This window comes from Paramormyrops kingsleyae, chromosome 6 (assembly GCF_048594095.1).
Source record: "Paramormyrops kingsleyae isolate MSU_618 chromosome 6, PKINGS_0.4, whole genome shotgun sequence".
NCBI lineage: Eukaryota > Metazoa > Chordata > Actinopteri > Osteoglossiformes > Mormyridae > Paramormyrops > Paramormyrops kingsleyae.
The window spans coordinates 14633874-14645522 of record NC_132802.1 but is presented as its reverse complement, the minus strand read 5'-3'; the positions used below and the strand labels follow the sequence as shown (position 1 = coordinate 14645522).

General features: G+C 48.2%; 1 protein-coding gene across 2 annotated transcripts in view; it reads right to left on the bottom strand.

The window, feature by feature from the left end:
- Positions 1-488: 488 nt before the first annotated feature.
- The window catches only part of cxadr (CXADR Ig-like cell adhesion molecule), a 35028-nt gene continuing 23867 nt past the window's right edge, over positions 489-11649 (bottom strand). For both annotated transcript variants that reach the window (XM_023833141.2, XM_072713728.1), the window contains 6 exons: positions 8738-8907; positions 5592-5796; positions 4102-4257; positions 3766-3888; positions 3537-3675; positions 489-2973 (listed from right to left, as the gene is read on the bottom strand). In XM_023833141.2, coding sequence (XP_023688909.1) covers positions 2697-2973; positions 3537-3675; positions 3766-3888; positions 4102-4257; positions 5592-5796; positions 8738-8907 — 1070 coding nt within the window. In that variant the 3' untranslated portion in view covers positions 489-2696. The remainder of the gene's footprint in view (positions 2974-3536; positions 3676-3765; positions 3889-4101; positions 4258-5591; positions 5797-8737; positions 8908-11649) is intronic.

The window sequence follows — 11649 nt, the reverse complement described above, 5'->3', positions numbered from 1 at the left end:
AAAACGTTTAATTAACGGTTGGTGATGGCCAGGCACAGGGCACCCATTACTGACGGGTAATTATGTGTGTGATCAGTTACAAATGGCCGCTCTCACAGACACGCCTAATGAAATATCGACACCAGAAGGGAGCCGTGGGTCTCCAAGCGCCACTCGGTGCTTTATGCTGACCGACCACTGGCTGGATTCTCACCAATTAAAGCCCATTGATCAGGTGTCTGCAGAAACATTAACTGAGACACCCTTTAAATAAATAATCACTGATTAGCTCTTCGATCAGCGCAACCAGGATACTGGACGTGCAGCTGGCTGCTCCACAGCCTGCATCATCGGAGTAGATTCTGCTTTCTGAAACGGTAACAGAGGAAGCCTCTGCAGAGGCACGCGACAGACGGTACCTGACAAAAGCGGATACGGACGGGGGGAGGTGTGTTCAAACAGAGGTATCCGCAGAGGGTGCAATGAAATGCAGGGACGACAACAAAATATACATCTTATCGGTTTTATTTAAAAATACAGCACAGAAGTACAAGCAAAAAAGGTTTGACAATGTGCAAACACACCAGAAGAATAGAGAGCCTTTATATAATATTAGTATACATTTTAAACTATAAAGATCGTTAGTATATTGTTCCTAAGTGAGGCTACACATCCCCACAAATGATTTTATGGTCCTCTGTTGATTGTACTAGAAACTAATTTGTGGCTCATTCTAGAAGCTAAAACAAAAGGGGCATTTGGTTTCAAATCAGGCAAATGTGGGAGATTTACTCACCAAAGTGGTTTCAATCAAGGGTCTCCATCTCAATCAAGGGTCTCCATCTCAATCTTGACAAACTAGGGCTTAAGCAGTGAGAACCTGCCCCTCCTCCAGAAAGACTGCAGCAAATGGCCTATCAGCCAAGGTGCCCTTAACACATGGTACAAGCGTCTGGAAACATCTGTGCTTCTGTGAGCTAGCTGGTGTAATCAAGTACTAAGCAGGTAGATGCAAAACCTTGAAGAAACCACAAGGTGTAACTCTGAAGAAACACATGGGGCTTTCACCGCCTCATGCCAGGCAGGTGGGTAGACGGCTCTGTGCATGGCGACCCCCCGGGCAGCCTGAAGACATGCCTGCAGTGACAGGAAGCGGGGGAGGGGCCCACACCACTTTAAGCTTGGATGATCTTCAGCGTGACTCTCCACACTGCCTCTTAGCCCACTCTGTCCTTTAAAATGTTGGGGGGCTTAATGGTTTTATTTAAAAGTCTCATCTGCTACATGCAGTGTCGTGGCCGACAGACACACACACTGGGGCTGGTGATCAGCTGTGGAGCTCATTTAAACAAACCATCTGCGTGATGATAAATACCAAGGAGTATCGATCTAATATTGGCAACAGGCAGATACCAGGTACAATACAAATCACAAAGTGAAAAATATACATGAAGTGTCCAACAAATGGGCTAAAATTCAACAACCGAGCATCCGAGGTCTCAAGGGTTCAGGGGTCACATGCCAGGAGTACTAGAAAAGAATGTGTGTCCCATGACAAGGTCATGTGACCTGGGACAGCGCCTAGCTCCTAGCGCCGGCTCACCGATGGGGCAGAGACCCATCCTGCGTCTACTCACAGGATGGAACCACCAACAGGACAGTGCCAGAGGGCGGGGAGCACACAGACCGAATCACTTTCCCAGCTGAAAAATCACTTAAAACCCCACATCTTAATTTGAAGATATTTACAGAGGCGGTCAGATAATTTTCTGTGGATTGAAAAACGCTTCATTTAAAAAAAATAATAATAATTTGAAGCTGTGCAAATTACTAAGCACTTCATATTACCCGAGGAAAGTGGAAACCAAACATTCTATTAAGAGGGTTAAAACTGCGCCTGCGGGACAATGCGATGACACCCCTTCCACTGTGCTCTACGCAAAGCAGCAGATTCATTACTGGGACTGTCCTAGGATCAGAGGATTGAGCCCTGGAATGCAGACAAAGTTGGGGGGGGGGGGGGTTGTACAGAGGTCAGACAGGCGGTGTGGGATGCTCCATGGATTTACTCAGACCTGACCACCACCCACCTTTAAACAGTTCATAGCACAGAACAGAGTGATGACCGTGTGATCAGAAAATTCTGGAAGACTGACCATCCCTTAAAATGCAGTCCTGAGCATAGAGGCCACTCCAGTTAACTCAAAAGTAAATGTTGTATAAATTTACTCAGGTACAAACTAAATGGAATCTTTCGCTGTTAACGTGAGGGTGCGTTTAAAGCTGTTTAAATTTTAAAACATTGTAAAAACCAATCTGTTTTCCCTTAATACCCTGTAGAAATCACATATATGAACAGCTTTTTAAAACCACAGATGTGGTAACATCTTTTAAGGGAGGGGTACCTCTGAGCAATCTAGAGAAAGATGGTAGAAAATTACTCATACATAACATCCCATTTCCACCGTGGAAAAGTCCTTGAATATGCAAAACATGGATATAAATTGCTGGATGTAATATTTCATGAGCTCTACTGAGCAGGCAGATGAAGTATTCATGCGTTCCCATATGTACAGAGACACGAGGGGCCGGCTGCCCTCTTGCCCTCCGGTCCAATTCTCGAGTTGCTGTTTGCTACAGTCGCATGGTGGTTCTCATTTGGCGTCGGACTGCGACTCGACCGTGGCGGCTGTTGGGGAGCCCCGGCCCTCGGCCCATTACACGATTGAGCCGTCCCTGTTCTGCGCCGGCACCATGACAGGCACGGCGCCCATGCGGCTCAGGTTGGGGCCGGCCGTGCGGGACAGGGGGGCCACTGGGGCCTGGCTGGGAGGCCGGTCATACTCCTCTGAGGGAAGCGCGTTGTACATGGATTTGGCGGCGTACTCGTGCAGGTTGGAGGGCGACATGGAGCCCACGGAGGAGCGCTGGCTCCCCACGCTGGTGAAGCTCCGTGCCGTCGACACTCGGCTTTTCGGGGGGGGTACGTCCTCCCTGCGGGGGGGGGGGGAGCATTATAATGGGCAGCTGCATGCTGGTGACTGCTGACACTCCCGCACTTCCTAATACTTGGTCTGTACCAGAAACAGTTGAGCAGAGCTGTTCCGGGTCAGACGCAGGCCGTAGGGGACCTTAAACCCCAACAGGACCACTCACATCACGTGGTTCGTGACTGACGGTGAGCAGTCAGAAATGTTTTATAATAATGACCTCAAATAATAATTTGGGGATTTACCATGATCAGACTGTGATTAATTATAATTCATAAAAAGCTGACATTTACTTTGTGCTACTTATTCATTATAACTCGCATTGGTTTATTCCTTATAAATAAGCCATTGACTAGACAAAGATCCCAGAAGAGTCTGACGGCTTCTGCATGCCCTGTTCTACAAACCCAGTGTATGGTTCCAAAAACTTGAGTGCAGCTGAGTTATGGAGTGCAGTGTGAGAAAGTTCTGAACCCGTTTGGACCCTGCCAGTCTGCACTAGTATCACCTTAGAATATCATCTGAGTGAGTTTGCGGTTCGACCCCATGACTGGCCCAGGTACCCACTTGATCTCGTAGGACATCTCCTTCTCGTACTTCTTCCTGTTGCGGGCCCGGTAGCAGCAGAACAGGATAATAGCGATGAGGATGAGGGCCAGGAGGACGCCGATGACGGCGCCGGCGATGATGCCGGCTGTGTTGGGGGCTGTGGGGCACACGGAACAGCCAATCACAGACTGACAATTTCACTGAAAACAAGTGGCACCATAAGCATGGGGGGGGGGTGGTTACTCACCGGGCACGACGCGCAGATTCAAGGTGCAGTCATCCATCCCCACGCGGTTCCTGGCTGTGCAGCGGTACGTGCCGGAAGCGCTGTTTGAGGCGTTACGGACGTTTAGGGTGCTTCCGGTGGAGTCTGAGGCATAACATCAAAAGGAGGGAAGGGAACAATGAGAGCAAAGTCTTCAACATTTGGGAAACCTTTCAAAGAATGGAATTTAGAAGTTTCAGAGTGAGACAAGGAAGTATCCATGCAGCGAAGGTGCGGAAACGGGCGAATAACATGGGGGAGCCAGGAGATGGGGGAGCAGAAGTGGGGTGAGTGAGGGGCAGGACGGCGAGAGCTCACCCATCACGGCGGTGGCAGGCAGCACCTTGGTGTCGCTCGTCTTCTCCCAGGTGTACTGCACCGGGTTGGTGCCCTCCGACGACACACACTTTAGCTGCACATCTTTGCCCAAGTGGGAAGGTCCAACGGTGGAACATGCAGGTTTGGAGGGCCGGACTGCAGGGGGGGAAACGCCAGTCACCCAACAATGTAGCACATGGGCCCGAAGCACTCACTTCAGAGACAATTTGAAATCTGAGATGGTCACCGCGTCGTCCAGAAGGAACACTAATAATGCATTAATAAGCACCAGAGCTTATGGTGTAACAGCTTCATGAATCACGATACGCAAACGGAAATTAAGCAAAAACACAAGACAGCACGGAGCTTTAGCGAACCCTTATAGACCAGATTTAAACGAACTCCTACGGCCCAAATTAAAACCATCCCCAGGCCATCTGGAAGTCAAGGAAACACAACCCAGTAAGACAATCAACGGGGTGGAGTCTAACGGTGTATCGTCTGTCATATGAGAAGCCACGGGATCAGAGACACACATGCTGACATCACTGTGTGGACCGGTGGCAGTAAAGACAAGCTTTGGGGCCGCGTTGCGGACGACAGTGGTTTATACGCTCGGCGCGGATTATTGCCAGTCACTCCGTCAGGAGGCAGGGAAGGTTCCTGTGTACTAGGGCTGCTACCCATTTGTCGGTAACTCTGTGGACACCATCTCCTGCCAGCTGTCGGTATAGCAACTCCAGGAGAGCCAAAGGCAGCAGCTGGTGTGCAGGAGCAAGACAGTATATGGACAGTGAGGAGTTCAATAAGTGGGCCGCGTGGCTAAGTAATCCTGTCGCCAATCCCCCCCCCCCCCAAAGGTCCCCTGTGTCTGACCATCCAGAATCAGCAGAGCGATTCTGAGGTGTAGGCTGTCATGTGATCAAACTGCCCTCGTACGCAGATCTGACCAGATGATGTAATCTTCTATACGTCTTCCCTCACATAAAACATTAATGTGCTATTTGCCTCACTTGTACGTTGCTGTGGGCAACCATGACTGCTAAATAAAATGTAAATGCACAATAAAACATCTTCAGCAGTACACTGGGTGTCAACTCAAACATAAAATCGTTTTTTCCTGCACATGCTGCTAAGCACAGCCAGGGGTACATTCCACTGCATGGGGTTAATAGCAATCAGAAGGAAGCAGGAAGCAGGAAGCAGTTACAAATGTTTACTTCTTTACAAGGCACCACTCATCATCCATGCATTTATAGCCCAACTATTAAACCTGTCCAGGTGAACACTGCACAATGCTAGTGGTATGGTTAATGTTTAAGCGCTCCGACATGATCAGTCGGTGAACTTGATATGAATTGTCGGCCAGTGCGTGCGCTTCAGCAGGTGGCCAAGTCTACTGATGGTAGGGGTACGGCAGATGATGTGGTGCACAGACTCTGTAGAGATAGAGCAGGCGACCTGGTGCCAGGTTCCTAAGAGGGCCTCACCCATGACAGTCAGCTGCATCTTCCTGCTGCGGATGCCTGGTGCCTTCTTCACTTTGCACTGATATGTGCCCGTGTCTGAGGGCTGCAGGCTGGTCAGGTTGATAGAGGCATCACCATTCTTGGGGTCGGGCGAGTTGAAGTGCACCCGGCCCTTCATGGCAGGATTGTAGTCCTCATATGCCCGGTCCCCTGAGTACAGGATGATCTGCGGAGGGAGGATGTGGAGTTAGACAATGGAGGAGGCATGGAGACCTGCACAGTCTGCATGACTGAGGCAGGGGATCAGGAGGCTGGCATCTACATTACAAATTCAAACCAAGAGTGGCGTCCATATTACAGTGCAAATTGTGTCCTAACAGCCTCATCTCAGTAGGAGTTGGAACTTATCTTCCAAACGACCTTGGTTGTGGAACTAATATTAGCCTTCCCAAGCGAGCCAGTGCAGGCAAACAAAAGAACGTCTGTTGAATTGAATCAACACTTGCTGCATGGAGAGGCCACGTCACGGGCAGGACAGGACAGCCCCGCCAACTTTGTTCTGAATCGTCAATGTCATTACCGTTAGGAACCGGGATGGGCAGGAGATGCTAACGCCTTAGTACAGGGGACAAGCAAATGCCAGACAAAACACACCCAGTCTTCCATAACCACAGAGGCATTAAACAGCACCAATCTCCACCAGACATGGTGCCAAAGGCCCCCGGGGGGAAGCAGCAGGCGAGCGAAACTGCAACGATGGAATTCAGATGACCTCAGATGAGCAGATTCACAGATTCCTGGCAGAGGTAGACATCGGAATTCCAGTACTGGGTACAGACTGCAGCGACTGATCCCGAAGGCACCAGCTGGGAAAACTGTCAGATTAGTGTAAGACTGAGTTCAAAAAGTCCAACCTAAAACCGTGTGACTGAGTAGTGGCATACAATCACTACTACCTAAACAGCTTTACTGTAACAGCAAAAATGAGGAGGAAGTGAGGAGGTACCAGGGGGCACACGAACACAGGGCAGAACACGAACAAGTGGGGGGCTTTGATCATATTATTTATGGGGTTGAAGTTCTGTAGCCGGTGTGCCAGGCTGCAAAATAAAAGGACATTATGGAATTATCCAGCCTGTAAGCAGCAGTCACCTGGAGGAAATACCAGCAGGAACAGAACAATCCAGACCAGGAGAAGAGGTATTAAACACAAACCACAGTGTCTATTTGCAGACAGGGTGCTTGTGGGCCTGGCCGGGGAATGGCATGGGGGAAGAAAGGGGGCCGGTGTTTTTGAGATGCCAAGTGGACAAGCATGTAGGGATGAGCATGGGAGCAGACGGGACACCCCCCTCAAGCTTAAGCCCCTGCCACGTTCTATTAACGCACCTCATGGACACACTGGGATGCTCTGATAAAAATGCTAATGACTGTGCCTGGGACTGTGAGACCACTGAGTTGAAAGTGAATCTTTGTACTAGAATAGCAGAGAAATGTTCATTATATAGGCCCCATGCAAAATGAATCGGGCTTTAAACAGGCTTTGTTGTGTTTACAGATGCACCATTCAGTCACTGTGCTTAAACAACACGCCAGTAACACACACTTTGAAATTCAGTCAAACAAACAGGAAAACACACCATCCACACCAAGTGTGAGGTGATCTGAAAATGGTTTTGATTCAGGGAACACCTGCAGCTTGGAAGGAAGTCACATACACCCACCCCCAGCCCCCAGCTGCCCACTCGTCAAAGCTGATTGCCACAGTGGTGCTCTCAGCGTAGCAGAACAGCTCATTACAGGAGCTGTTCCCCATTCCAGCCTGCAAATGGCTGCGCAGATCCTCACTCTCTCCCTCTCCCTCCCCCTCCCTCCCCACCCCCACAGCGCATGGCCTCAAAGCCAGGTGCCCCCCCCCCCAGCCCCATCACAAATCCCGAAGCTGCCGGTGGGTTCATCACCTCCCAGAAGCATATTATGGGAATGGCGCAATCTGCCACAAAGACTTGCCGCTCGGCGAGGGCAAAGCAAACTCACTAACGTGACTAATTCCGAGAAGGGGGGTGGGGGGGACAGAGCACGTACACAAATGAACTCTTTATGTTGTATGGAAATACGGCATTCCTGCCTGTCACTTCCTGACACAAACACATTCGCCTCTCTAATTTATACATGCCACAGAGATGCAGTCAGGCTGCAAGAGCACAGCAACATACCACTGGACCACATTGCCCAGCAAGGGAAGCTGTACACCTGCTAGGAAGAGCAGCATTTTAAGGCACATATTCTAACACCCCATATACTACAGGATGCCACTGACGTAATTCACTTTCAGCTGCATATGGATTTTAGGATGACAATGACTTTACGTTTCTATTCAGCTAGTGCATAAACCGGAGTACAGAATTATACAGTTAAGGCTGGATTTCAGTGGAACCGGCTCAAAACTAAGCAACAACAATGTCCTCTTCTACCTGATTACACAAGCGGTAAGGGCAACACTATCTCAATAGCAGCAGGAAGATTGTATGCTGCCCCCTGTAGGACACCACCGGCAGCACAAACAGGACAGGTGCATCAGGTCACACAATCGTCACGCCAAGCTCAAATGAAGGTAAAAAAAAACAAGTCTCCGGTGTCACGCAAAAAAATAATTTTTATTTTTTTTTTTAAATCACAAGAGCGGCTATCAAATGGCAGGACCCTGTTGTCTGCTGGATTCTGTTCACGCTGGTATGGGAGGCATCACTGAAGTGTGACACTAAGCAAATAAGATGATGGTAATTTACGCAGCTATGCATTGTATGGATTGCAGCCCAGGTTACCATGGGAGACGCCCTCTCAGCTGCTTAAGAGGCGTGTGCCACAGGACATTGGCATTCATTGCACAGTTCCCAAAAAGACCACAGATGTGGCTGGCAGCTACAGAGAACCCATTCATGGCAGAATGACATTTAATCGAGAGCCATTTCTATTTTGGGAAAAACTTGACACCCTTTTGCTCCCCCCCCCCCTCCAAAAAAATGTTTCTATACATCAGGAAGATTAAACATTCATACGGAAAAACCTGTTAATTGTGACGAACACGAGCAGGGCGTGAAGATATGAAAAATGGAATACAGAAACTGAACTCTCGCTCTCTCTCCCACACGCATGCACGCACTAACCACTTTATCCTCCTTCTGGTTGTCAGAGGCTAGCTGGCTCCACTCGATGTCCAGGGGTCCTGTGTCTTCGGGGGCCAGATTAAACTGGCAGCTCAGCATGACAGCCTCCCCGCTGGCTTTCTCAAAGGTCGCTGAACCGGTCGAGGTGATGTCCAGGCCATGACTCACACCTGAGTGCATAAAACAAGGACCGCGGTTAGTCTCGTTTACCTGATGAGATCCTGGGACACCACTGGTCCCACGTCAACATCTGTCAGCATCACGGCTATGCAAATGCAGCGGGAGGTTTTTAAAGGGGAAGATGAAATGGGAAACGCGGCTGCAGTCCAATGATGGAGAGATCACTACCATTCAAGTGCCTACTTTATTCACATTCATAGTAAAATCACTGGAGGGCATGGATTCTTCTAGAGGGGGCAGTGTGTGGCTCAGTGAGCAAAGCCTCTGTGCCTGAGAGCAGAAGGTCGCCGGTTCAAGCCCAGCCCCGCCACATCTGCGGCTCCTTGAGCAAGGCCCTTAACCCCCAGCTCCCTGGGCGCGGTTATGGGTGGCTGCCCTTCATGGCCAGCTTGCTCTTACCTAAAGAGAGCAAGTTGGAGGCGGCATAAAAGGAATCAATAGTATCTAAAGTATCTAAAACAGAAAGCGGGGGGGCTCAGCACACATCTGGTATTGAAACATCTCTTTAAATGGTTCAACACAACCTTACCTTTCTAACCTTCTATAGCGTTAACTAGCGTCAGCAACATGGGGCAATTGCTCATTTCACAGCATGTTAACCCTGTCAGTGAACCTGCCTTCAACACGCTGCCCTGAAGGCAGTCAAATAGCCCAAGATGTGCAGCTATTCTGCTGCTAACAAAGGAGCCACTGCTTGAGATGTTAACACAGTCCAGACTCGATTTCTGCAGCACCTTTATCGGCCAAACAGGCTGCGGCTGCATGACAAATGAACTTATTCTCATCTCCCAGCATCACGTCACTCCAGGTCTGCTGATTTATACAGCAGTCAGAAAGTGTCAAGGAAGAAGTCAAAACATATCCACCTGCATCTATTTAAATGTCCATCCATCTCCACACAGGAGACAGACACTAGAGTCACCTTCAAAGCCTCGTTGTGAGGTGCGTCTATGCAATGTGTGACAGACATTCCCACCCTACAGCCATTAGAAATATGGAAGAATGATCCCAATAATCCAGGTGGGCGGCTTAAACCAAGCCTGCGAAATGAGCGAATTGGCTCTCCCACTTCACTGGGGTTAAGACAGATGGTAACAAAGCATGCTGTAATCGTGCTAAGTGTTCATAATTAATTATAGGGAAGACAGAAACCTTTTGCAAAACAAAAAGAAAAATTCCAATTATGAGCAATTGTATACAATACTTGCCAACTACTGGCTGAACCATAAAAGGCACTCAGTATGTGTAGACACACGCCCACACACACGTGACAGAAACGTGACGCGCGGTGCCTGCAGCATACGGCACGGAGCAGGTTGATTCCACACCAGGAAATTTATTCCAGAAGTTATGCAACACACATTTCCTCAGAAATCGCACAAGTCCCCACATACTCCACTTATCAAAAGACAAATGGGCATTTTATTAAACCCAAACAAACCAAGGTTTACGAGAATCAACAGCTTAATTAAAAACAAAAAAGAAAGAACCAAAATACATAAAAGCCATTGGCTGAGCCTAGTAAAACCTGCCCCACCAAGCCATGTTTACAGAGTTATACTGGTGACTCACACATGACCAATCGCTGCACATTCAATAATGAACACATCACTGTTTCAGGCATGTGTGTCAGTAAAAAAATACCCCATCACGTGTCATCCAGTCGGACCTGAAATTCAGGTTTCATGAGACCGGTGCTCTAAACAAGGAAGCTGACAAAATCAATATGGCTTTAGGTTTGGTTAAATCTATACAGTGTCCAGGAATTTACAACAAACCAAGCAAAGAAAAACTACACAACTGCCTACAACAGGACAAGTTAACAAAATAAAAAAAAAAAACAAAAAACAGTCTGTAGGGGAACACATATAGCCACAATGCAGGTTATTTCCGCAAACTATTTCCATCTTCAAAACAGGTGATTTATTTTCAGCCACACAGGACAGGATGTCTCTGGCTTCCCTGACACCACTCGCATTAAAGACCTGTCACACACATTTCTGTGTGGATGATTGGCTTCATTCCGATAAGCAGAAGTAATGCACACAAAAATCACCTAACTTAAATCCTCACCAGTGCCTGCAATGCCCCTAATTTACAGTGTCATGCATAAGTATTCACCCCCTCCCCCCAGAACATTTGGCATGGTTACAACCTGGAATTAAATTGCATTTAACTGGGATTTTTACCATTCATATGAAACACCCAGCACTCTGTAGGTGCATAACTTTGTTGGTCTTACCCCAACCCAGACCAGTTTCCCAGTCCCTGCTGACAAGCATCCCCACAACATGGCCAAACACTTTAGTTTTCCGCTGTGATGAGACCATTTCGCATATGTTTGTTGGGTCTCTCACAAACGACAAACGACTTTCTTCTCCCAGTCTTTGTGGAGTGTCTGGGTTATAGTTGTCCGGTGGATGTTTCCTCCCACCTCAGCTGTGGACATGATGCTTGTTTTGACAGCTCCTGGGCCTTCATGATGTTGTTGCAGTTATGTTCACTAACAAACTATGAGGTCTTCCAGAAACAGCTGTATTTATTTTGGGTTTATGTCACACCTTAATTGCTCACAAGTAGAACTCACGATGTGACTTCTGAAGGCAGTTGGTTAAACTCAAGGTTAGAGGTTCCACAGCAAGGAGTGCCATACATAAGAATACTTAATTGTTTTGAAAACTAGATTTTTCTACTTCCACATTATGTACTACTATGCGTAAATCATTGATATG